Below are 27,557 nucleotides of genomic sequence, written 5' to 3'. Positions count from 1 at the left end.
CCGCAGGGCCTGCAAGACAGAGCTGTTCCACCAGGCCTTTGGCCAGGGCACAGCCTGACTCCCTCCCTCGACAATCTTCGCGGAGCTCTGGCCCAATGGTTGCCAGTGGCTTGATTTGAATTAATTTTATAATGAATGATTTTAGAGTGTTGTTTGTGCTGTACTTTTGTACTGTTTTATTGTTGTTAGCCGCCCTGAGCCCGGCTTCGGCTGGGGAGGGCGGGATATAAATAAAATTTATTTATTATTATTATTATTATTATTATTATTATTATTATTATTATTATTCGTAGAAGGATCAAAATGCAGATGAAACCAGCAAAACCTTTAAAAGCAACCTAGGTGACTAAATCGGGGCGGCCCAACTTTTCCTACCAAGTGGGCTCCACAAGTACTCCTACAGGGAACCCACTGTGTGGGTGGAAGCAAAGCCAAAATCACATGCTCCCCTCGGCCCTCGTGCTGCCTCCCCAAAGCCAGCTAAGCAAGGCTTTAGGAAGCAGTCACAACTCTACTTAATCTCTGTGCCGAGTTTGATTTTCATCTTTTAAATTTTGTTCCCTTGTTATAACTCTTCTCTCCGTTTTATGTGCAGCAAAACTTCCTTGCACATTTACAAAGCTAAGCGGAGTTTGGTATGGTTTCAAATCAGACAGTGGAATGCTTGTTGAGTTCCCTCTATTGCAATCATAGAATCTTAAGAGTTGGAAGGGACTCCATGGGTCATCTAGTCCAACCCGCTGCAATGCACGAATATCAGCCGAAGCATCCATGTTTTATCGTGTTTTTAATATTCTATTGGGAGTTGCCCAGAGTGGCTGGGGAAACCCAGCCAGATAGATGGGGTTTAAATAATAATATATCATCATCCAGTATATCTGAAGGAGCATCTCCACTCCTATCCTTCTACCCAGACACTGAGGCAGAGGGCCTTCCCAGTGGAGGGAAAACGCTCCCACCAGATGTCAAAGAGAAAAACAACTACCAGACTTTTAGAAGACATCTGAAGGCAGCCCTGTTTAGGGAAGCTTTTAACGTTTGATGCATTACTGTATTTTAATATTTTGTTGGAAGCCGCCCAGAGTGGCTGGGGAAGCCAGCCAGATGGGTGGGGTATAAATAATAAATTATCATCATTGTTATGTACTGAGCTGAATAGGATCCAAACTGCAGCAGTCTGATTGGTCTTAGAACAATAGGATCCAAAAGGCAGCAGTCTGATTGGTCCTAGAACAATAGGATTCAGAATGCAGCAGTCTGATTGGTCCTAGAACAATGCAGCGGTATGATTGGTTGGCAGGAACCACCCAATCATGCTCCAGATAGAAGTGAATCCACAACCTGATTGGCTTACAGTAGAATTCCGGAATTAGCCAATCATGTGCAGCCCATTGTGTAAATAATGTATATAAAGCAGATACTTTGAGGGGACATTAATTCATTCCTCCTCACCACTATGAGCTGAATAAAGAGCATGAAATCACTTTGCGACTCTGAGTATATTTCAATCATCATCATCATTATAATGCAGTGTGGTTGTACTCGATGACCCTTGGGGCTCCCTTCCAACTCTACAATTCCACGATCCTTTGTAATAAAAAAAGAAAGAAAAAAAGCAACCAGTCTATTGTGCAAAGCTGGACATTGCAACAAGAAGATGGAACTTTGCAGCCAACCGCCCCGCCCCCTTTCGCTTCTGGCCCCGCCCATCGCCGGCATCTACTCCCCACCCCTCCCTCGGGGGGGGGGTCCAGCAGGGAAAGCGGACTAAAAAAAGCCTCCCGCGCCCGCCTTACGCGAACCCCTCATGGTTGGTTGGCTTTGCCGCGAGGCGCGCAAGGGGTTAAAGCGACAGAGTGGGCCGTTGCTAGAGAGGCGGGGGCGGGACTGGAGAGCGAGGTCCTGCGGGAGGACCTTTCGGGGGCTGGCGAGTTCCTTCCTGTGGCGGGAGGGGGAGGAGAAAGAGGGGAGTTGCGAGGAGGGGGAGGGCAGATTCGCCTTCTGAATTGTGCATCCAGCTCCCAGGGATCTGTGTTTTGCACCCACCTTGCAAGGAAGGATTGCAACCTTGCAATCTTTGTAAAAGGTGAGTGACTGATGGAGGAGAGTTGGGGGAGATGCATGTGGAATTATTATTATTATTATTATTATTATTATTATTATTAATGATGGTTAAGGATAGAATGATGATGATTAAGGACAGAAATTGCAAATAATAATAATAATAATAATAATAAAGAGGATATTTCAGCCAACCATCCATGCCTGAATGATGTAAGAATTCCTGCAAGAACGGTCATTTCCAGAGAGGGGAGCCCTGACAACAAAGAGTCTTGTGTGACCTGGAAGGCTAACGATTTGATGATGGTGTCTGCTTCGGGGATACTGCAGCCCGCTTCAATAGATGCATGAGATCTTATCCTGGAATACAATGCATTTGTGTCCCTGCAATGCTTCCCTCCCACTCCAGATTATAGCCTATAGGGGAACTTGCTTCTGAGTGAAGATGCACAGGGTTGCTGCCCCCAGTCTGGTGTGGTGGTGAAGAGTGTAGGCCATCGAGCCAAGAAGGTTTGAGGTTTAAATACTTGCTCAGCTCTGAAGATTGCTGCCTCTCCGCCTAGCCTGGCCTCAGGCGGGATTAAATGAATCGCAGAACTGTCAGCGGGAAGGCACACCGGGGTCATCTAGACCAACCCCCTGCAATGCAATTATCTTTTGTCAACATGGGCTTCGAATCTGAGGTTAAGAGTCTCATGCTCAACCGACTGAGCTATGTAAAAGGCTCATTGATGATTATTAATCTTTATTCATTACTAAGAATTCTTATGAATGGGCTGCATCTAGCTTACTTGTTCCATCAGCACAAGGATTTCTACTTGGGCAAAGCAACATCCCCCATTTACACCAAGTGTGAGTCGCGAATTCTCCACGGCGCTTTAGCAGAAATGTTCAGAGTTCCAGGTTCTTCAGTGCAGTGCAATATATTTATTGTGAGCTATATATACACAAATATATACAATAATCTGAGGGACACAGGTGGCGCTGTGGGTTAAACCACAGAACCTAGGGCTTGCCAATCAGAAGGTCGGCGGTTTGAATCCCTGCGACGGGGTGAGCTCCCGTTGCTCGGTCCCTGCTCCTGCCAACCTAGCAGTTCAAAAGCACATCAAAGTGCAAGTAGATAAATAGGTACCACTCTGGCGGGAAGGTAAACAGCGTTTCTGTGCGCTGCTCTGGTTCGCCAGAAGCGGCTTAGTCATGCTGGCCACATGACCCGGAAGCTGTATGCCGGCTCCCTCGGCCAATAAAGCGAGATGAGCGCCACAACCCCAGAGTCGGCCACGACTGGACCTAATGGTCAGGGGTCCCTTTACCTTTATATATACATACAAATATATACAGTAATCTATAGGCTATAATACACGAGCAGTTCATACAGTCAGAGTACCTGGCTGCACCTTAAGGCAAATAGGAAGACCTTTCTATCTCTCTCTCACTGACCACACTCTTCTGCACCACCACACTTACTGCTGGACAGGTTTCCCTTTTAAACTGATGACAGCCAATCAACTGACAGCACATTACTGCTGAGTCTTTCTGACCCAGCACTTCAATAGAAAATATTGCAGACTGATTGCATCAGCCAGTTGCATCAGCTAGCAAACTCTAGCCTGCAGACTTACTATCTCACACAGCATTCTGTGAATCCTGACACCCTGCACACTTCCCATATCTGAAGAATAAAAGGGGGGGGCGGAGCTCCATTGCACAAGAGGAAATACTTGCACTGATGAAATGAATCAGTTGGCTACATCCCAATAATAATAATCAATACTAATTGTAATTATTAATATTTTATTACAATTGCTTTATGAATTTCCTGCTAAATGACTGTCTCAAAACGATTTACACACAAAATAATTAAAAACAGTTAAAAGACACAAAACCAACAAAAAAAAAACAAGACCAAAAGAATCCTAAGTCAAGCAGCAAAAAAACCCCTAATGCTATTCCAGGTTGCATCAACATCAAGTATAGTGTCCAGATCAAGGGAAGTAAGACCCTTGGTCAGACGACACTTGGAATAATGTGTCCAGTTCTGGGCACCACAATTTAAGACAAGCTGGAAGGTGTGCAGAGGAGGGCGACCAAGATGATCAAGGGTCTGGAAACAAAGCCTGATGAGGAATGGTTGAAGGAGCTGGGAATGTTTAGCCTGGAAAAGAGGAGACTGAGAGGAGATAGGATAGCCATCTTCCAATATCTCAAGATGGAGCAAGCTTCTTTTCTCCTGCTCCGGAGGATGGGACTCGGACCCATGGCTTCAAGTTACAAGAAAGGAGATTCTGACTAAACATTCGGAAAAACCTTCTGACAGTAAGAGCCCTTCCAGAGTGGAATGAACTCCCTCAGGAGGTGATGGACTCTCCTTCCTTGGAGGTTTTCAAGCAGAGGTTGGATGGCCATCTTGTCATGGATGCTTTGGCTGAGATTCCTGCATTGCAGGGGGTTGGACTAGATGACCCCCAGGGTCCCTTCCAATTCTACAAGTCAATGATTCTATAATTCTAAGAGGACACTGGCAGTAGAGACCCCATTTGCCCAGCTAGGAAATCCTGTTGGAACAAAAAAGGTCTTCACTTGTTTGGGGAAAGCACAGATCGCGGACGCAGGTCGTATCTATTCATTATTGTTATTATTGTTGGGCATTTTATCTTTCCGAACAAATAAAAGTGCCATTTCTCACACCCAACCCAGCTGCGTTTAGTAAGAAGACACAGAAGCGGTTGAATCTGGAGTGGAGATAGCCGAGCTGGGCTAAAGTTGCCCTCAATCTGGGGAGAGAAAATGGCTTCGGAGGAGGAGGTAGTGGGGACCATCCCGCAGGGCCTCCAGGAACCTTTTCCAACGGAGTGGGCAGGTGAGAAAATGGGCAGGCAGAAGAACTACTTGAAAAAGATTTACAGATGGCATTTAACTCAGAGTAGGCTTGCTAAGATGCATAAGACTAAATCAGATAAGTGCTGGAAATACAATGAGGTCAAGGGTACATTATTTCATATGTGGTCCATAATGAATTGGGGGGGGAAAGGTTAAAAAGTACTTTCACCAAAAAACCAGAGCCCTTCCTGTTGGGGATAATTCAGACTGAAATTCCCAGGTGTCAAAAAAGGTTATTTATGTATGCCAACACTGGGGCCTGTGTTTTGTTAGCCCCAAAATGGAAAATGAGTGCGGTCCCAACGAAAGAAGAATGGCAACTTAAGTTGACAGAATATGAACAACTCGCAGACTTAACATATACTATAAGAGAATTAGAAGAACATGCGCGGGTGGCGCTGTGGGTTAAACCACAGAGCCTAGGACTTGCCGATCAGAAGGTCGGCGGTTCAAATCCCCGCGACGGGGTGAGCTCCCGTTGCTCGGTCCCTGCTCCTGCCAACCTAGCAGTTCAAAAGCACGTCAGAGTGCAAGTAGATAAAGAGGTACCGCTCTGGTGGGAAGGTAAACGGCATTTCCGTGCGCAGCTCTGGCTTGCCAGAAGCGGCTTAGTCATTCTGGCCCCATGACCCGGAAGCTGTAAGCCGGCTCCCTTGGCCAATAAAGCGAGATGAGCGCCGCAACCCCAGAGTCGGCCACGACTGGACCTAATGGTCAGGGGTCCCTTTACCTTTACCTTTAGGTGTAATAATGGAATACTGAATGGTATAGTTTTTGTAAAATATGCAGGTATTTATGATATGTCATTGATATATTAAGGAGTACTTTAAATTGTAAAACAGAAAATGTAATACAAATTATAAACAACAGGTGAGAAAATGGCCGATGGAGGCCCTAGAAGACAGACAGACGTTTCTGAGGACACCACTGTGACCAACCACGTTGCTCTGGTGAAAAATGAAGCGGCTGCCGCATGCGAGAAAGTCTGCACGAGGGATGTCACAGAAATGGTGGTGACGTCTCATTCGGAAGCAGACGACCCCCGGCTTCCAGACCCACCGCGCTGGGACGATATATTTTTGACGTCTGTTGAGAAGGCGGTTGACACCCGTCTGGGAAAGTGGATGTCGCAGCTCATACCGGGCCTGAAAGAGGAAGGGCCACGATTTGAGGAGAGGGAAGCGGGAGATTACGGGAAGGTGAAGGCGGCCATCTTGCGGGTTGACGCCATCAGCACCGAAGTCCAGCGGCAGCACTTCCGCCTGTTCCAATACAAGGAGGCCGACGGGCCCCGTGAAGCCTGCAGCCGCCTCTGGTTCCTTTGCCACCGGTGGCTGAAGCCGGAGAGGCACACCAAGGAGCAGATCCTGGAGCTGCTGATCCTGGAGCAGTTCCTGGCCATCCTGCCGCCGGAGAGCCAGAGTTGGGTCAAAGATGGCTGCCCGGAGACCTGCGCCCAGGCGGTGATGTTGGCCGAGGATTTCCTCCAGAGGCAGCGAGAGCCCGAAAGGCCGGAAACACAAGTGAGATATTGGGTCTCTTAAATCTTTCATCCAGGTATCGGCAGCCTCCATTCTAGGAAGCAAATGTGGCCCTCCAGACCTGTCTGTCAGGCCCCCTCCTTGGCCACACTCTCTCTGCCCAGGCCATGGGGAGGGCAAAACCTTTCTGCAAGTACCTCCACACTAGGCCCCTCCAGAACCTTCCCCTTTATTTTCCCCCCTCTGCCAACCTCAGCACCCGAGAGGGTCTGTAGGGAAGGGGACGCTCTTTCAGATATTTATCAATCTAGGTTTATTTCTTATTGCCTTACATTGATTGATTGTTAAACCACCCCGTAGCTCTATGAGGCGTATAACAATAACAATAATAATAATAAATTTTATTTATACCCCAACAAGGAATGGTAAGGGAGGCCTGAGAGTTGTTCAGGGTGGGCTTAGGATCCATTTTCGCCTGCGGCGTTGCCCACCGCCACACGTGCTGCATCTTTCAGCCTCTTTCCTGGTTTTCCAGGTGCCTGGATTGTTTAAGGAGGCCAGTGAGACGTCCCTGAAGGCCGAAGGAGCTCTCTTGGACCCTGAGCAGAGACAGCAGGCCCTGGAGGTCAAGGAGGAGACTGCTGCGGAGGACAGTTCTTCACGAGGTAAGGTGCCGCTGCACTCATTTGAATTTTAAAATTGGTTCCTTTGGATGTTGGCATGCACAACATGCTTCCTTTGACCCAAACCATTAAGCGGAGAGCTAGAAGAGGAAGGAAGGGGGAGACAGGAAGGGAGAGAGACAGGTTGGGAAAGGATCATAGAATTATAGAGATGGAAGGGACCATGGCGGTCATCTAGTCCAACCCCCTTCAGTGCAGGAATGTTTTTGTGCAATGTGGGGCTTGAACCCACGACCCCAAGATCAAGAGTCTCCTGTTAGACCGACTGAGGAGAAGGGGGAGAGAGAGGGAAGGCTGGGAGAGAAAAGAAAGAAAGTATGGGGAGACAGGCATCTCCAGCTAAGGCTGGAGAGACGTCAGCCTGAAATCTTACCAATTGGCATAGGCAATACAGTGGTATCTCGGGTTAAGTACTTAATTTGTTCTGGAGGTCCATTCTTAACCTGAAACTGTTCTTAACCCGAAGCACCACTTTAGCTAATGGGGCCTCCTGCTGCTGCCGCGCCGCCGGAACACAATTTCTGTTCTCATCCTGAAGCAAAGTTCTTAACCTGAAGCAATATTTCTGGGTTAGCGGAGTCTGTAACCTGAAGCGTATGTAACCCAAGGTACCACTGTACTATGCTCACTTGACCTCTGGTCTGACTCTATATTAGTTTCTGAACTTCTGCAATCCCAGAGCGGCGCTTTATCAGAAATGCTCAGAGTTCCAGGTTCTACAGTGCAGTGCAGTATATTTATTGTGAACTATATATATATATATACAAATATATACAATAATCTACAGGCTATAATACATGAGCTGAGTCTTTCTGACCCAGCACTTCCATAGAAAGTATCGCATCAGCCAGTTGCCTCAGCTAGCAAACTGCAGGCTTACTTTCTCACACAGCATTCTGTGAATCCTGACAAGTTGATTTTTATTTTTAAATTTGTTTTGGGGTTCTTGCTGATATTGTGATGATTTCTGTCAGGTCTGTGACTGAGACTGATGATTTGTAATTGTTTCTGGTATGTTTGGAACTTAATAATAATAGTAATACAGTCTACCTTGGTTCTCAAACACCTTGGTACGCCTACGTTTTGGCTCCCAAACACAAAAAACCCAGAAGTAAGCGTTCTGGTTTGTGAACGTTTTTCGGAAGCCAAACGTCCGACACGGCTTCCGATTGACTGCAGGAAGCTCCTGCAGCCAATCGGAAGCCGCGCCTTAGTTTTCAAACGGTTCCGGGAGTCGAATGGACTCCTGGAATGGAGTAAGTTAGACAACCAAGGTACCACTGTAATTTTATTATTTGTATCCTGCCCATTTGACTCGGTTGCCCCAGCCACTCTGGGCACCTTCCGATTTATATAAAAGCACACTTATTGCTCACTTGAATTGATTTGTGCCATTTTGGACACCGTTCTGTGAGAAAGTGGCATTCAAATAAAACAGACGATTATGATTATCAGCGCTAATCCCCAAAACTTTTCCTTTTAGGCAACCTGTGCCCTAGTGAGAACAACATAGGGAGCCCCCAGCCAGATAACAGAGAGCATGAGGGGCTGTGTGGGGCATCCGATGAAGGCCTTGAGGAGACCTTGCCTCTCTTTGACAAACCGGAAGACCTACCCGAAAGGCCGCCGCGATCAGATAAGCTGTCAAAAAAGCCGCCTAGGAAGAGGCTGCAAAAATCCATCCCGTTGGCGGGTGGTTACGAAGATCTCAGTGTAGCCGCGGCAGAGAAGGAGACAGGCGAGGGCAAGCCGCCCATGAAGATCATCGTCTACGAAGAAAACTTCAGTCAGGGCTCAGACCAAGCCGGAGAGAAAATTCACAAGTGCTCGGTGTGCGGCAAATGCTTCAGCCTCCGGTCGCGCCTTATCGTTCATGAGAGAACCCACACGGGAGAGAAGCCCTACACGTGCTCCGATTGCGGGAGGAGCTTCAGCGTCAGCTCCAGCCTCATTGCCCACCGCAGGACACACACGGGAGAGAAGCCCTACAAGTGCTCGCACTGCGCCAAGAGCTTCAGTGTGAAGTCTGGGCTGATCGCTCACGAGAGAACCCACACGGGGGAGAAACCGTACAAATGTCTGTACTGCAGCAAGAGCTTCCGGCGCAACTCTGGCCTTGTTAGTCATCAGAGAATCCACACCGGCGACAAACCTTACCAGTGCTCGGTGTGCGAGAAAAGCTTCAGCGACATCTCGAACCTCATCACGCATCACAGGATCCACACGGGGGAAAAGCCGTACAAGTGCTTGGAGTGTGGGAAAAGCTTCAGCCAGAGCTCGTACCTCAACAGCCACCAGAGAATCCACACAGGGGAAAAGCCATACGAGTGCTCCGAGTGCGGGAAAACCTTCAGCGTCAGCTCGCGCCTCAGGAAGCATCAGAGAAGCCACACGGGCGAGAGACCGTTTATATGTTTGGACTGTGGGAAAACTTTCAGCGAAAGCTCAGATCTCCTTGCGCACGAGAGGGCCCACACCGGGGAGAAGCCCTACCGGTGTTCGTTCTGCGGGAAGAGCTTCCTGCGCAGCTCGGAAGTAGTCAGTCACGAGAGGATCCACACGGGCGAGAAGCCATACCAGTGCGGGGAATGCGGGAAGAGCTTCAGCGTCAGCTCCCGCCTCAGCGCGCACAGAAGGATCCACACGGGAGAGAAGCCTTTCCAGTGCATGGTGTGCGAGAGAAGCTTCAGCTACAAATCGCACCTCATTACACATCAGAGAATCCACACCGGCGAGAAGCCCTTTCAGTGCTCCGTCTGTGGGAAGAGCTTTCGCGGCAGCTCTAGCCTCGTGGCCCACGAGAGGACACACACAGGGGAGAAACCGTACCGGTGTTTGGACTGTGGGAAAAGCTTTACTCAGAGCTCAAACCTCATTAGTCATCAGAGAATCCATGCAGAAGGAAACTCCTGAAAAATCGGTTGGATGAACCTTAGTAGATAATCGAATCCTCCTCTCTTCCCCTTTTCGTAATAGGACTTGGGTCTTTGGCATTTCATTAGCGCCCCGTCTTCTCTAGAAGGGGCATTTTTCGGGCAGCTGTGCTGGAATATCGATACATTATTTTCCTGCCGCTACCAGAGTCGATATAAATCCCTTTAAAAGTGAACAGGAGTGTCACAAGCCCACCTAGGCCAAAAGTCATGGCAAATCGCTTGCTCTGGGAAGAAGGTTTGTTCCGAGCGCATAAACGAAGGTGCCTGAAAATGCAGGTGGGGAGAAAGCAAGTCTCTCCAAAACGCCTGTCATGTCCTGGCCGCTTGGCTCTTCACAATGTGTACCCCTTTTCTAGATAGAGGAGCCCTGCAGGCTTGGGGTGTTCAGAGTGCTACGCCTTTGAAACCTACAAAGAGGGACCTGATCAGTGGGAAACAGCCCATTAGGAGCAAATGAGGCACTGCCCCACCAACCTTAGTCTGCACCCAGATAGCCCCCAACTGCCAGCCCAGGGGTGGCGCTGCCTGTCACCTTCCTCCTTTCAATGTTGCTCTTTTAGAACCCAGCAGAGAGGAGGGAGATGGGGACAAAACGAGTTGGCTTTGCCTGCTGTTGACTCTGTCATTGGCTGTGGCGCCACCTACTGTTAGGCTCCTAGCGTTCCACCCTACCAGCCACCAGCGAACCTGATTTTGCGTTCCCTGAAGCCAGAACCCACTGCTTTTTGCCTTGATTTCTGTGCTTCCTATAAGTCCACCCTGCCACTTGAAATCTCACCTTTTTTGCGGGGTGGGGGAACCAATTCTCAGACCGTACCACTATAGGCTGCAGTGCAGAGGTGTTTTAGATGTGAGAATATTTTGTGCGCATCCCCCGCCACAAAAAAAAGAAAGAAAAATCCTTGCAGGTAGATATGTAGTGTGCAAGGGATACAACTTCGCTGACCTGCTACTTTTCTAGAGGCGGGGCTACACATAAGCCGAAAGTAATGCTGTCCAGACTTTATGGCTTGGCTTTGCCGATTGTATCAAAGCAGTCGAAAGTTCTGGGACTGGGTAGGTCCTGTTTTATTATTTTCTAAATTGCGAATAGAGAGAATTAGTTTTGAGTCAAGGTGCTTTGTTGAGCGGACCTGGGAGAGAGAAAATGGGGCGGTTGGAATTCCAAACATGGGAAAGGATCCGTGCGCAACAGGAGTGGGGACTCCAATGTAGGTTTTCGAGTTCGCATTTTTGTTTTTTAACCAGATGGGAAGTGGCCCAGAAAGAGGAGCAGCAGCAGTGTCTGCACACAGGGAATGATTTTGTGCTTGCCAGAGCCTCTCTGAAATCGCCGGGGTTCTGCAGTCGCCTGCATGCTCAACTTCACTCACAGCGCAAGTCGCACAGAAAGTTGGCCTCCAAATCCAGGATCCTACTTTCACAGGGGACGGCTCCCATTTTGGGTAAAAGTCGCCACTTATTGCGAGAGCTTGCTTCCTTTATACCGGTGCAGGGAACCTTTAGCCCTGCAGGTGTTGCTGAACTACAACTCCCATGTGCTTGTGCTGCGTCTGATGGGAGTCGTAGTTTGGAAATCTTTGGGAGGGCCAAAGTTTCCCCTCCCCCCTTCCTTTGGGGCTCAGTGTTCTGGCAACCTCGGGTCCCCCCAGCTGTCGTTCGACTACAACTCCCATCATCCACTGACTGGTCACGGATGATGGGAGTTGTAGTTGTTCAGATTTGTAAGTCGCAGATACCGATTGGAAGTCGTGGGTTGGAAGGTGGCAGGGGAACCTTTGGTGCCCTCCCAATCTTGCTGAACCACAACTCCCACCACTGCTTTCTGGGAGTTGTAGTTCAGCAACACCCAGAGAGCCCTGTGCTATCCTCTCTCGTCTGCTGCTCAAGTCTCATCAAGGTATGTGCAACAGAACAGATTGAACCCGCTGGTTTGGGCCCTGCAGCAACATCCCCCTTTGCCATGTGGCACAAAAATCATGTTCCTGAATCTCATAGTCACTGGGAATTTCTCAAACCTCACACTCTCCAGAAGTTGCTGAACTAAACTCCCATTTTTCAGCAAATTCCAGTTTGCGGGGGATAACCATTACAAAGCTTTTGGTATGGTTTTTTTTTTTGGCATAGTTTAAATTCAGATTGTGGGACGCGGGTGGCACTGTGGGTAAAAGCCTCAGCGCCTAGGACTTGCCAATCACATGGTCGGTGGTTCAAATCCCCGCGGCGGGGTGCGCTCCCATCGTTCGGTCCCAGCTCCTGCCCACCTAGCAGTTCGAAAACACCCCCGGGTGCAAGTAGATAGAGACCGCTTACCAGCAGGAAGGTAAACGGCGTTCCGTGTGCTGCGCTGGCTCGCCAGATGCAGCTTGTCACGCTGGCCACGTGACCCGGAAGTGTCTGCGGACAGCGCTGGCTCCCGGCCTATAGAGTGAGATGAGCGCACAACCCTAGAGTCTGGCAAGACTGGCCCGTACAGGCAGGGGTACCTTTACCTTTAAATTCAGATTATTATTATATGTTGGGCATGTTGATGCATAAAACTTTTCATATTTTTTTAATGTAATCCCCTCCTGCCCCCAAAATCTCATGTAGCAACTAAATTAAGAGTTTCCAGCTGTGAGCTGCTCAAATCTGTATAATATTCTTCAACCTTGTTGGACTACAACTCCCATCATCCCTCTTCATTGGCTAAGATGGCAGGGGATGATGGGAGTTGTAGTCCAACAAAACATTTGGGACCTAAGGCCGGAGGACGCTGGAGTCAGCCTAAGTGCGGCATCACCCACAAATGAACTTACTGTGTGGCTCGTCCCTTTGTAGTCCTTTAATGAAATTGAATTTTTCATTATTAAATTTGCGAGAGGTTCCCTTGAAACGGCAAGAAGCCAGCCTGGCCGCCAGTCAGCCATGTTTGCTGGGTCTGATGGGAGTTGTAGTTCAGCGACATTTGGTGGGCCAAAGATTTCGCACCTCCACAATGACATGAACCTCCTGAAGAAAAATGTTGAAATGCTGAAATAAAAGTTTCACCCACCTCATGCTGTTGGGGTTTGTGTGTGTGTGTGTGTGTTATTTCAATTAATACTTTTTGGGTGGGGGCTATTAAAGTAATGTAATAGTAATAAACAACAGATTTCCCATCATTCCCTCTTTGTCAGATAGTCGGACTGCGAGATTAGTTGTGAATGTAGCCGCAACAGTGGTAAAAGAAAGTCCTTTGTGTGGCACAGAGTTAAACTGTGGAACTCCCTCCCACAGTATGGCTGGCTTCCAAAGAGGATTGGGCAAATTCACAGAGGAGTGGGCTATTGATGGCTAGAAACCACAAGAAGAGAGAGGGTTCTCGTGCTCAGGTCCTGCTTTCGAGTTTCCCACAGGAATCTTGTTGGCCAGCGGAGAACAGAATCCCTCTCAGCTCTGCAATTCTCTGATTCCATGACTCAAGGAGCCTTTCTTCCTCTTTGGCCCCCACAATAAAATAAAATTGATGAGCATTGCCATTTGAATGTTGTATGTGCACCGCATCATCCTCCCAAAATATATTTTATTCAAGTTGGCACCCTTGCCATGACTAGTTGGGCCATTGAACCCTGATCCAGCAGGTTATGTTCTTAAATATTATTATTTACTAGGGATTTCCCTGGACTTTACTGGGATTTTAAAGGTGGAATTGATGTCCGGGGCGGGGGGGGGGGGGGGTCTGAAAGGTGGTGCTTTGTCCTGGCTAGTCAATCGAAAAAATTGCCATTTTTGTAGGAAAGAGCTCAACAAACTTTGGGGGTTGTCTTAAAAAGCCAGGGTGTCCTGGTTTTACTTTCTGAAATATGGCAACCCTATACAGTGGTACCTTGGGTTAAGTACTTAATTCGTTCCGGAGGTCCGTTCTTAACCTGAAACTGTTCTTAACCTGAAGCACCACTTTAGCTAATGCGGCCTCCTGCTGCTGCTGTGCCGCCGGAGCACGATTTCTGTTCTCATCCTGAAGCAAAGTTCTTAAACCGAGTTACTATTTCTGGGTTAGCAGAGTCTGTAACCTGAAGCGTATGTAACCCGAGGTACCACTGTATCTAATAAATGTGTTAACTGCTTTATCTTGCAACCGCACCGGCAAACAGGCCATAAACCCCCCCATAGGTACGTGAAAACCAAGAGTAAAGAAACCCAATCACACACAGAGCACTGGGGGGGGGGAACTTTTCAGGTAGGGAACCCTCAAAATGATCATGGATTTGGGGGCAGAGAATAAGCAGGTGGGATTATGTGGGTGGAGTGTCTGGGGAAGGGCCAAGGGAAAGAGACCCTGCTTGCCACGCATACCTGGCATCTTCAGGTATGGCTGGGACAGAAGGTTGCTTTGAAATCCTGGTGAGCGCCTGCCAGTCAGTGCTGGCGCTACTGAGCTAGGTGGAGCAATGGTGTGACTACATCCCTGTAAAGGAAGAGGACCGCCTGCTTTGCCTTGGCGCCTCCAGGTAGGGCTGAAACATGGGAAAGTAGCTGCCAGTCCGTGTGGGCAGTACTGAGCCCGGTTGGATGCCATGGTTTAGCTCAGTACCGGGGCAGCCTGCTGTGCTCCATATGGCAAAGCGCAGCAATTCCAAAGAAGTCAGGACGTCACCGGTCTGGAACTGCCGCTGCCGGCCCGTGCAGGCAACACTGCTCTAGGCGGACAACTAGAGAGCGCGCGCCTGCGCGCAATGAAAGGTGGCGGCTCCTTGTCCAAAGAGGGAAGGGGAAAGCATTCGGGCGGCTTGGTGCTCTCACTTCCGGCTCCCAAGTGCCTGCGCTGCCATATAGGGGGCCAAAGGGATGGGTGGGTGTTTCATACAGCATATCAGACCCGCTTTCCCCCCACTTTCTTCGCCGGTTGTCCTGCCTGTTCAACGGAGAGCCAGAAGCAGGCGGCTGTTAAGAGGCTGCTCCCCCAAAAGGCCCCTTGCAGGTGGAGAAATAAAAAGGCTTTTGCACCAGGTGCAGAAAGCGGGAGCTTTTTTGGGGTGGGCGCAAAGCCAGGATTTGGGGAGGGGGATCCCCTTCCCTCCCTCCCTCCCTGGAAATGGCGATCTGGAGGTTAGAAAGGACGCCCCTCTGCAGAACTGCCTGCCATCCATTCCGGCTTCACTCCGGAGTGAGCCGCGCGTTGTGCAATGGAAACAAAGCGCGCCTCCGCTTTGATTCGTCCTCCTTTGCAAAGCTGGGCTGAGCTTTCCTCCTCCTCCAAGCCCTCCTCCGGAAACCGGTTTATTTTAATTAAGCTCTGCAGCTGGGAGTTGGTCGCAGAGGACACCCTTTGCATGCAGAAGGTCTCGGGTTCAAATCCCGCCGCCTCCGGGTAAGGCTGGGAGCGGGCTCTTCTTCCCTCCCCCGCCAGCTGTATTGGGGAGCAGCTGCCAGTCAGTGCAGACGTGGTGAGCTGGGCGGACCTAACGGTGCAGCTCCGTAGGAGGCGGCTTCCTGCGCGCTCCTTGGGAAGGGGATTGAGGTTCAGTGGGTAGAGCATCTGCTCTGCATGCAGAAGGTTTCAGGGTCGATCCCCGGCGTCTCCTGATAAGGCAGAGCTCCCGATCCGTAGAGCCGCTGCCCGCTAGTGTAGGCACTATTGAAGTAGATGGACTCAATTGTGGGCTTGGGAAGTCCGTGGAAGGAACAGGGACGGGGTGAGTGGGAGTGCAGAAGCAGGAGGTTCCCTGGCTGGGAAGGAAGGAGGCGGCAAAGGAGCGTGTGTCATAACAGTTGGTTTCGTAATAAGTTTCCAAAGGAGTAGCTGTGTTATAGTTTAGTCCAGGGCGTATATTGCTAGACTTCAATTCCCATGCTGGCCATGGCGGATGAGGGTCATCTAGTCCAACCCTTCCTATTGGGTTCAATAGAATTGCCAAAGTCTTTTTTTCCTGGAGGCCTGCCTCTTTCTACCCCCTTTACAAATAAAAATAAAATAGCCAATCCTGTAAAGCTGAATTTGCACCAGTTAAATGTGGGCTTCCTGCAGCAGATCCAATTTCGCATGGCTGCCATTTGTAAATAGTTATTGTACAGATGTAAGTTATTGCTGTTGTTTTTAAAATAGTTTTTATTGAGAATTTCAACATAACAAATTATCAAAACATATCTTCATGATTTCCCCATTTCCCCCCTCCCCCTCCCCAAAAAGGAACCCTCCCTCCCTCCCCCGACTTCCCTCAGTTCCTCTCTCTGGTTTTTCAACACATATTATTCTCTGCATATTATCAAATTATCAAGATCCTTAAATCATCTGTCTATTATGTTAACAATAAATTTGTGTATGTTTATTCAAAGTAAGTCAATGTTGTTTTAATGCAAGTATAGTGTAATAATAATGGGGAACCCGTGGCCCCACTTGCGAAAAAAGTCAAGTTTAGGGATCTGTACGTGTTTGATTTTCCATTGGTGCCAATTCACCCGGAATGCTTTCAAAAACCTCCTAGTATTCGTCACAGGGGGTGTATGTTATTGGGTTGTTGTTTTTATTCTGATTATATATGTTGTGATCTTTTCTGTGAACCCCCCCTGAGGCCTCCGGGTATACGGTGGTATATAAGCTCAATAAATAATAATAAGAGTGGTGCTTAGAGTAGGTTCAGGCATGAGGGGGACAGGTTGACCTTTCCACTACGATGGGAGTTTTATTATAGGGATCTTGTGTACGTAAGGGGATTCTGATACTTAAATTGTTGTGGTTCTTAAAGGTGGGTTTCGATGGGTTTTGAAGGCTCAAGAGACGCAGTAGCCAAACTGCTGAATGTTGGAACATTCGGGGGGTGGGGTGAATCTCTGTTTGCCTCTGTTATAAGAATTTTAAGGTCATATATATATATATATATCGTATTTTTCGCTCTATAAGACGCACCAGACCACAAGACGCACCTAGTTTTTGGAAGAGGAAAACAAGAAAAAAAATATTCTGAATCCCAGAAGCCAGAATAGCAAGAGGGATCGCTGCACAGTGAAAGCAGTGATCCCTCTTGCTGTTCTGGCTTCTGGGATAGCTACGCAGCCTGCATTCGCTCCATAAGATGCACACACATTTCCCCTTACTTTTTAGGAGGGAAAAAGTGAGTCTTATAGAGCAAAAAATACGGTATATATCATTATCACATTATCATTACAAAAGACTGGCCAGGCTCCCCAGTTAATTCAGTCAAGTGACCATTAACCGGTAATCTGCCAGACAGGAGATAAACAACGCACTCAGATTTCTGTTGTAGACCGCCTTTTCTGTGATGTAGGTATGATGTATCTGGGGGGTGGTCTTGGGCTACACCCCTTCTGTGATGTATGTATGATGTTTCTGGGGGTGGTCTTGGACTCCAGGGAGGGCAATTTAAAATGTCTATATAAGGGCGGGCACACCTGGGTTCTGGGTCCTCCTCTGTCCTCCTGCGTGTGAGGGGAGCACCCTGTTGCAACAGTTCAATAAAGGTCAGTCTTACTAGCTGCTTTGCTTCTCAATATTCTCTGGTTGGCCTCTGTTATTTTCTCCTACTTAATGACTCTATATGGGCTCTTGGATACCCCATAAGGGAAGAAGGGCAGGTTTTGTATACAACATCTCTCATTTCTGTTTTTCCCCTCACAGGAGAAGCGCCTTGTGGCAGCCTCAGCTGCTGTTGCGCCTGACCCCATTCCCCTCTTATTTGACCTAGAGACTGCGAAAGAGTGGCTGGCGAGGAAATGGACGTCGCGCCGCCTGTGTGGGAAAGGGGGGCAGGAGCAGTAAATGCCCCTGGCCCTAGAGGACAAAACCGGAGATCCGGAGAACAGATTAAACAGGAACCAGAGGACAGGCTGCACCGGCACTGGGATGCCCAGTTGCAGGAGTTCCTGAGGACCCTGGAGTCTCCCCACTCTGGCTGGGGGGTCCCCCAGTTGCCGGAGGAGCCCACCCCCTGGGACGACACCAAGGGCTTTCTGGCCTCCTTCGAGCAAGTGGCCAAAGCCTGCCGCTGGCCCAAGGTGGAGTGGGCGGCCCGACTCCTGCCAGCCCTCAGCGGGGAAGCCGAGCAGGCCGTTAGCCGGCTGGAGGGCCGGGACAGAGAGGATTATGGGAAAGTGAAGGCGGCCATCTTGCAATGGGACAGCTTCCGGAGGGAGACTCGGCGCCAGCGCTTCAGGCGTTTCTGCTACCAGGAGGCCGAGGGGCCGAGAGGGGCTCACCGCCGGCTGCTGGAGCTTTGCGACGGGTGGCTAAGGGTCGAGAAGCACACCAAGGAGCAGATCCTGGAGCTGCTCCTTCTTGAACAGCTCCTGACCGTCCTGCCTGCGGAGGTCCAGGACTGGGTCAAGGGACGGAGCCCAGAGACCTGCTCCCAGGCGGTGGCCCTGGCCGAGGATTACCTGCAGAGGCAGCCAGAGGCCGCGAGGCAGCGACCACAGGTGGGGCGGTGCGGGGGATGCTGAGCAGCCCAGAATCAGGGCAGGGCAGGTTTTCACCTGTCCTGATGTAGAAGGGAAGAGGCCGAGATGGCATTCTGTGGTGGGAAAATTTCCCTGTCCATTTCTGGAAATGTATTTTTCCATAAAGAGGGTGGCAGAGAGAAGGGGGTGGTAAAAAAATGGGCATCAGAACATTTCCCAGGAAACCACGTTGCTGTTTTCCCCCCTTAAGATTCCCAGGTTCTGAAACAAATCTCGTGAAATCACCAATGTAAATACAGTGGTACCTTTGGGTTACATATGCTTCAGGTTACAGACTCCGCTAACTCAGAAATAGTACCTCGGGTTAAGAACTTTGCTTCAGGATGAGAACAGAAATCGTGCTCCGGTGGCAGCAGGAGGCCCCATTAGCTAAAGTGGTACCTCAGGTTAAGAACAGTTTCAGGTTAAGAACGGACCTCCAGAACGAATTAAGTACTTAACCTGAGGTACCACTGTATAAGGAAAGCAGATAGCAGCAAGAAATATCAAGTAAACGTATCGGAGAGGAGATCAGTGTACAGTGGTACCTCAGATTACAGACGCTTCAGGTTACAGACTCCGCTAACCCAGAAATAGTACCTCGGGTTAAGAACTTTGCTTCAGGATAAGAACAGAAATCATGCTCCGGTGGCACGGTGGCAGCAGGAGGCGCCATTAGCTAAAGTGGTACCTCAGGTTAAGAACAGCACGGACCTCCGGAATGAATTAAGTACTTAACCCAAGGTACCACTGTATCCATGAGTTCATAAGGTGTTCTCTGAAGCATTATACGTTGTAGGGTTGCCATGTTTCAAAAACTTTTGGCAAAATTGTTGAGCTTTATTTTCTTTCTTTTTTTCCTTTTTGACAAAAGCTGAGCTATTTTGAGCTATTTTTAAGGAAATTCTAGACTTTCAAGATGGGTTGCCCTACGTCTGGATGTTTGCGGACTTTTCAACAATTTGCGCCCAGACACTGCTTCCGACTGCAGTACTCCGGCTATGTCCTGAAAATTCTGGATGTATGGCAACCCTAACATATTGCAGCATATTGGAATGAGGGGGGGGGGTTATGTTGTGTACATTTAATGTATGCATATATCAGTTTTTCAAACGCCTTGCAAAATCCAAAGCTTGTTGTAATTGCTCCAATCATCACCTTTCACTATTCTCATGCATGGCTGCACGTCCTTCACATACGCTGACTTGTCCCTTTCTGATTCTTGCACCTCAACCTTATTTTGCAACGTGATTTATTCGTTACGCCAATAGGTAAGTGCTTCGGTTTCCGTGGCTCTGAGCTGACATTGGAGACATGCTTCGGAGTCATCCTCTCAGTCTCATCTTCTTTCTCCGCGCTAAAAAGATATTGTGGCGATCACACAAGGTCCCTGGACGTTTCACCGTCTATTGATCCCTGTGCCACCACTTTATTTCTCGCTGCCACCACCCAGGCCCCACCTGTGACAATCCTGAGTCCAGTCAGGGTTAAATTGGAACATAAACTTCTGTTTATTTATTGCAGTTTAACAAGCGTGTGGTTACATAAACGGTATCGGTCAATTGCAATCATGGGGTGCCTATCCAGACCTATAACTTCCGCTACCTGCTCTCACTCACTAAACCACCTCTCAGATATTTACTTGTCTTCCTAGCTCCTAACTGTTCCTGACTCAGCTTATTTCGCTACACTAACTCAACCTACCCACAGACTCTATCCCAATTCATTCCCACTTCAACCAACTCCCAACGAACTCCCCCCTTCACGCCTCCCAGAGCTGGTTTTATAATCTCTCTGACTCCACCCCCTGGGTTCTGATTGGGTAAGCTGTTTAACTATTTCACCTCCAGCACTCTCATATGTTAAAGTCACATATATCCTTGGTGCAATTTCAGGGGCTGAATCAACTGGAAGAAGAGGCGGCGGCTGCGGTAGAGTCCTCTGAGGCGGAACAGACTTTGTCTGACCTCGGGTGGAGTGTGTTTGGCCAGCGGGCCAAAGAGGAGCAAGTCAGCAGGGATGCTGAGCTGTTGGGTAAGGTTGCTTGTGGGTTTAGATTTTGGGCTTGTGGAGGTTTGTGGTTTGGCTTCAGCTGTGGCTGTATTCACACACACACACACACACACACACACGGAGCTGCTACTTTTATATTACAGGAATTTGAAGATTCTTAAATACCGTATTTTTCCGTGTATAAGACGCCCCATATTTTTAGGGACTCCAATTTAAGAAAATGGGGGGGGGGAGAGATTGCCCCGTGTATAAGACAACCCACAGTTTTTCACATAACTGTGAAGTAAAAAAAGCCTAGTCTTGTACACGGAAAAGTACGGTATCTCCTGAAGTCACATTCGTAGTTTCTTGAGAAAGGTGCAAGATTAGACAGTGGCAGCATTTTAAAAGAGCTGTATTTAATAAACATTGCTCCTTGTCCAAAGAGGTCTTGGAAAAGTTAGGCTCCTATAATAAAGTACAGTGGTACTTTGGTTCTCGAACTTAATCCATTTGACTCGCGAAACAGTTTGAAAACCAAGGCGGGGCTTCCGATTGGCTGCACTCAAGCGGAAGCCGCGTCGGACGTTTTGCTTCCAAAAGAAGAAAAAGGAGAAGAGTTTGGATTTGATATCCCGCCTTTCACTCCCCTTCAGGAGTCTCAAAGCGGCTAACATTCTCCTTTCCCTTCCTCCCCCACAACAAACACTCTGTGAGGTGAGTGGGGCTGAGAGACTTCAAAGAAGTGTGACTGGCCCAAGGTCACCCAGCAGCTGCATGTGGAGGAGCGGAGACACGAACCCGGTTCACCAGATTACGAGTCCACCGCTCTTAACCACTACACCACACTGGTGTTCACAAACCGAAACACTTCCGGGTTTGCAGTATTCGGGAGCCAGTTTGTTCGACAACTAAGCCTTTTGGGAACCAAGGCACCACTGTATAACAAAGTATTATTCTATAATATATATAATAAACACTCTCTGAACAGTGATCTGAAACTGAGGAGCCACCACCGTGAAGACACCGTCCCTGCTGGCCTCACCCCAGAGGGAAGAGACATGCAGAGATGGCCTTCTGCTGAAGATCTTTAATCCATCCTAAGAGTCATGACGGCATAAATAGAAGCTGAAATAAAAATGTAATAACGTCAAATCAGTACTTCTACTCCCATCTTCAGATTGCGTTTGTTATTTTTTATTTGCATTTTTTAAAAAATGAACCGCTTCTAAATATTTTATGGACAATGTTAACGTTTCTTGTAAACCTCTTAGAATAAATTGAAATACGCACCAGGCAAGCCTTTGTGGGGAGGGAATCTCAGAAACTGCCACAGACCCCTGTCACAAACTTCTTAGGGACGTCAAACAACTGATCTAAAAGTGATCTAAACAGCCAAGAGGGTCAGTAGGGAAGGAGACACTCTCCCAGAGATTTGGGGCCTAAGTCCCAAGTCATTCAAGGCTTCAAACACTAGCGTGAGTGCTTTCAGTTAGCCTTGGAAATGAACTGGCAAGCAATGGCAACTTCCTGGTCTTCATTCCTTAATTCCACATTTCCATTTACGCCCAAGCGAATGACCTCCCTGCTTCTTTCCTCCAGCAATGAAAGGTTGGATGAATGTAAGGAAGGAGGAGAAATGTGCAGAAGAGGATTTGAAGGAGGCCGATCCAACTGGAACATCTGCGGAGCCAACGGAAGAGGATGTTTCCCTGAGTCACAGGCAGGGAGGCCTCCCAGAAAGTCAGCCTGGGCAAGAGGAGCAGCAGGAATCTTGTCCGGAGAGCAACGAACAAACCTTGCTTTGTGGAGGAGACGACACAGAAATCGCTGCCCAGCAACAAACCCGCCCTGGTAAGAGACAGGATGAAGGGTTAGGGAACTACTGTTTTTTTGTCAAAGCGACATTCCCTCGAAGGCTGATCTTTTGGGGGATGAAGCCAGTGATTTATTCGACAAGGTGCGACTGGAAAGTTGGGTGAATGGCCACAGAAATTGGACGGCAATAAATATTTGAACACACAGGCCTTACAAGCCTTCAAAGTAAGCCCCCTCGGATACATTGCACCGCTGACAACGTTCATAGAACTGTTGGAAACTTCTGGATAATAATAATAATAATAATAATAATAATAATAATAATAATAATTTATTTATATCCCGCCCTCCCCAGCCGCGGGTGGCGCTGTGGGTTAAACCACAGAACCGAGGACTTGCCAATCAGAAGGTCGGCGGTTCGAATCCCCGTGACGGAGTGAGCTCCCGTTGCTCGGTCCCTGCTCCTGCCCACATTGCAGTTCGAAAGCACGTCAAAGTGCTAGTAGATAAATAGGTACCGCTCCAGCGGGAAGGTAAACGGCGTTTCTGTGCACTGCTCTGGTTCGCCAGAAGCAGCTTAGTCATGCTGGCCACATGAACCGGAAGCTGTACGCCTGCTGCCTCGGCCAATAAAGCGAGATGAGTGCCACAACCCCAGAGTCGTCCACGACTGGACCTAATGGTCAGGGGTCCCTTTACCTTTACCCCAGCTGAAGCCAGGCTCAGAGCGGCCTCAGAATAGTAAAAATAACACAGTTTACATAAAATCACAATCAATTAATTGAAATACATTCTAAAATCAATTCATTCTAAAATCAATTCAGAGTCAAATTAATGGCAACCATTGGGCTAGCATTCTATGAGGATTACAGAAGGAGGCGGTCAGGCTGTGCCTTGGCCAAAGGCCTGGTGGAACAGTTCTGTCTTGGAGGCCCTGTGGAAAGATGTCAAGTCCCACAAGGCCCTAGTCTCTTGTGACAGAGCGTTCCAGCAGATCGGGTCCACGGCCAAAAAAGCCCTGGCTCTAGTTGAGGCCAGCCTAACCTCCCTCTGGCCTGGGATCTCCAAGTCCTCTTTTCGTACTGCTGTCCGTTCCCTCGTCACAGCAGCTTGGACGTGTGAAATGTTGGGAAATCTGTGCCCTGTCAATGCAGATTTCAGTTTTGGAGAAAGGAAGTAATCCGGGGGGGCCAGATTGGGAGAATATGGAGGGTGGGACAACTCAGTAACCTCAGTAACAATTTCACGCAGTATATGCAATTCTTCCGCCATCATTCGGATGGACAAACACCGATCCCGTATCAATACAGTGGTGCCCCACAAGACGAATGCCTCGCTAAACGAAAAACCCGCAAGACGAAAGGGTTTTCCAATTTTTAGCGGCTTCGCAAGACGAATTTCCCTATGGGCTTGCTTTGCAAGACGAAAGCCCATAGGGAAATCTCCGGGGACAGCGGGGAAGCGCAGCGCGCCTTCTCCTCTGTTCCCGGACCTGTCCTGAAGGCTTGCGGTGGGAGGTCCGGGAACAGAGGAGAAGGCGCGCTTAAGAGCGCCCCTCGTGTGGGGCAGCAGGCTGCTATCCGCAGCTTGGGGAGCCCTGCTGGGAACTCCTGCAGGTCTCCCCAAGCTGCGAATGTCTGCCCCGCGCGAGGGGCGCTCTGCTTCAGAGGACCTGGTCTGTCCCCGGACCTGGTCTGAAGGCGGTCTCCATAGGAACGCATTAATTGATTTTCAGTGCATTCCTATGGGAAACCGTGCTTCGCAAGACAAAAAACTCGCAAGAAGAAAAAACTCGCGGAACGAATTAATTTCGTCTTGCAAGGCACCACTGTATCCAGACTGAGGGTTAACCTTCGATGGTTTGCCGCCCTTCATGGAAACCTTAAACCACTCATACACCGTCCTTCAGTTACAGCTTCATCTCTGTACACAATTGTGAGCATTTCGTGGGTTTCCAGTGCCAATTGTATGAATCGCTGTCTGATTTCTGTGACCATTCGCCCAACTTTCCAGTCACACCTTGTATTTAAGAAAATTTAGGGCGCCAAAGCTAGAGGTGGGCAAGGCCAGAGCCAGAACTGTTTATGGAACATTCCCCTTTTTATTTTTATCCCACACACTGGGTAAAGATCTTAATCAAACTATCCACTACAGCCCCATGGTCTTGTTTATGGTACATTGTCGCCAGTTCAGACCCAGTAAGTGCATAGATAGACAGATATGAAATTTGGATTATTTTTTTGTGCCCCAACACGCATCACTTTACACTTGCTTACGTTGAACTGCAATTGCCATTTTGCTTCCCATTTGCCCAGTTTGGAATGATCATAAAATCACAGAATTGCAGAGTTTGAGGGACCCCTACAATGCAGGAATCTCAACTAAAGCATGCTTTTGGAACTCTCCACAATCCCTTTTTTGCTACAACGACCCTGAACAATTTTAGTAAAAAATCAGAGGTCGCAAAGCCCATCCTTGGGTAACTCTTTCATAGAATTGTACAGTTGGAGGGATCCCCAATTGTTATCTAATCCAGCCCCCTGCATTGATAAATAATGGCAGGAAATATTTTTTTCCTAGGGTATTACAGTGTAGTGTGTAATTTTTGGGGTATTTTTGCAATAGCTTTTCACTTTTCACCAGTTCACGTATGATTTTTATTAAGTTTTCTATTTTACAATTTGAAATATTCATTAAACAACCTTAAAATGACAATGACTTCCCTTCTTCTCTTTCCATGGTTCAATTTGCATATCATGAATCCCCACATATTTTACATAAACGAAACCATTCAGTATTCCATTAATACACCAATCAAAACTTGTTTACGCTATTGAATTTGGAGTTGTACCTTGGTTATCGAACGACTTAGTTGCCAAACAAAGCAGCTCCCAAACGCCACAAACCTGGAAGCAAGTGTTTGTGAACATTTTTTGGAAGCCAAACTTCTGACACAGCTTCTACTTGAGTGCCGGAACCTCCTGCAGGCAATCGGAATCCGCGCCTTGGTTTTTGAACTGTTTAGGGAGTCAAACAGACTTCCGGAATAGATTAAGTTCAAGAACCAAGGTACCCCTGTACAGTGGTACCTCTGGTTGCGAATGGGATCCATTCTGGAGCCCTGTTCGCAACCTGAAAGGAACGCAACCCGTGTCTGTGCATGTGCGGGTCGCAATTCGCCACTTGTGCGCATGCGCGTGGTGTCATTTTGCGCTTCTGTGCATGTGCAAGCGGCGAAACCTGGAAGTAACCTAAAAAGACATAACCTGAACCGAACGTAACAAGAGGTATGACTGTATTTTAATGTTGCCAATGTTTTCATATATGCCCATATATTCAGTAAACATTTCCCAATCTTCTATAAATGTATGTTCTTCTTGCTCTCTTATTTTATATGTTAGATCCGCAAACTACACATATTCCATCAGTTCCTCTTTAGTTGGGGCCTTTCTCCAGTTCGGACACCTTAGTGAAGACTAACAAAACGTCTTTGGGTGGTTTTTTCCCCATTCCGACAGGTTATGATGACCAGTCACGGGAGTGTGACGAGAAATACGGGCGATTGGACTGTCCAGAGGTCCGGCAGGATGGCGAGCACCCAGGAACAGCAGCGGAGAGTGTCTCTCAGCCCAGACGCGAGAGGGCCCCGCTCCAAGAAGAGGCTTTCCGGTGCGGTGACTGCGGGAAGAGTTTCAACCGCAAGCAGAACCTCCTGAGGCACAATCTGACCCACACCGGGGAGAAGCCCTTCAAGTGCGCCTACTGCCCCAAAAGCTTCGTCCAGGTCTCCGACCTGACGCGCCACGAGAGGACCCACACGGGGGAGAAGCCATTCGGCTGCTCCTTCTGCGAGAAGCGCTTCAACTGCAACTCCAACCTGCTCATGCACGAGCGCATCCACACGGGCGAGAAGCCGTTCATGTGCCTGTCGTGCGGGAAGACCTTTGTCCAGATCTCCGACCTGACGCGCCACGAGCGGACCCACACGGGCGAGAGGCCGTACGGCTGCTCCTTCTGCGAGAAGCGCTTCAGCTGCAACTCGCACCTCCTGGTGCACCAGCGGATCCACACGGGCGAGAAGAAGCCGCACCAGTGCGCCACCTGCGGCAAGAGGTTCAGCTACCAGTCGGTGCTGCTGGCGCACATGACGGTCCACACGGGCGAGAAGCCCCACGCCTGCCCGCACTGCGGGAAGCGCTTCCATTCCCGCCCGGGCCTCATCCGCCATAAGAAGAGCCACGCGGGAGAGAAGCTGGCGCACAAGTGCTCCCATTGCGCGGAGAGCTTTGGCCTGCGGCAGCAGCTCATGCTCCACGAGCGGACCACGCACGCGGGGGCCAAGCGATACCATTGCTCGGCCTGTGGGAAGAGCTTCAACACTCACACCACCCTGGCTAGGCATGAAAGGATTCACAAGGGGGGAGCCACATAGTAGTAATTGTTGAATAGTGGGTAGACATAGCAGACAACGCATCGATTTCTCCAAAGCAGCTCTTTATTTGTAAGCTGGAACAGAACTGAACAGCAAACAGCTCAGCCAGCCTGCTTTTATAGGCAGCCGGCTGTCAACATTGTAGCAACAACAACCCAGGGTTTCCTGCCTAAAATAACTGACGTGGACCTGAGTGAAAACTCTACACGATACTCCTGGTGGCCAGTGTGAGAACTTCAATAAATAATAATAATAATAATAATAATAATAATAATAATAATAATAATAAATTTTATTTATACCCCACCCTCCCTAGCCTAGGCCGGGCTCAGGGCGGCTAACAACCAATGATAAAACAAGTTGAATGAATACAACTTAAAAACAAGATTAAAAGTAAGCCCAGGGGTAGCCCTAAATATCGGGGAGACCACCTCCTTCCCTGCAGACTCTCTAGAGTGTTAAAATGGGCAGAGGGGACCCTGCTCTGGGAAGCCCCTCTGCCGCCAGACGTTTGGGGGGTGGCAGCCTGAGACAGGGCCTTTGCAGCAGCAGCCCCTAAATTGTGGAATTCCTTCCTCAGAGTTGCATCTGGCATCTTTGTCGTGCAGATTTCATCATCGGCCAGAGGTGCAACACCCAGTCTGTTCTATAGGTATATCGTTTAAAGCTGATTTTAACCTTGTATTTTTATATGGTTGGATCCCACCGTTGTGGCGAAGGGCAAGTGAGAAACCAAATAAGTAAATAACTGTGATAATGTATTTTGCACGTTATTTTGTGTGTTATTGTGAACATGTATTTGTTTTTCCCCCCTCCCTAAATGAGTATTTCCTAGAGTAAAAAAACCCAAACATTT

General features: G+C 48.6%; 1 protein-coding gene across 1 annotated transcript; it reads left to right on the top strand.

The window, feature by feature from the left end:
- The first annotated feature begins 1,969 nt into the window (after positions 1 to 1,969).
- On the top strand, positions 1,970 to 27,557 carry LOC128408805 (uncharacterized). Its single transcript, XM_053378826.1, has 10 exons — positions 1,970 to 2,086; positions 4,762 to 4,924; positions 5,815 to 6,467; positions 6,961 to 7,090; positions 8,592 to 10,013; positions 15,178 to 15,376; positions 17,709 to 18,438; positions 20,355 to 20,493; positions 22,054 to 22,305; positions 25,788 to 27,557. The coding sequence occupies exons 2-10, from the start codon at positions 4,852 to 4,854 to the stop codon at positions 26,699 to 26,701; spliced, it is 4,512 nt and encodes a 1,503-aa protein (XP_053234801.1). The 5' UTR covers positions 1,970 to 2,086; positions 4,762 to 4,851; the 3' UTR covers positions 26,702 to 27,557.

Source organism: Podarcis raffonei, chromosome 2 (genome assembly GCF_027172205.1).
Source record: "Podarcis raffonei isolate rPodRaf1 chromosome 2, rPodRaf1.pri, whole genome shotgun sequence".
NCBI lineage: Eukaryota > Metazoa > Chordata > Lepidosauria > Squamata > Lacertidae > Podarcis > Podarcis raffonei.
The sequence above is the reverse complement of the archived record's forward strand: the minus strand, read 5'-3'. Positions and strand labels throughout refer to the sequence as shown.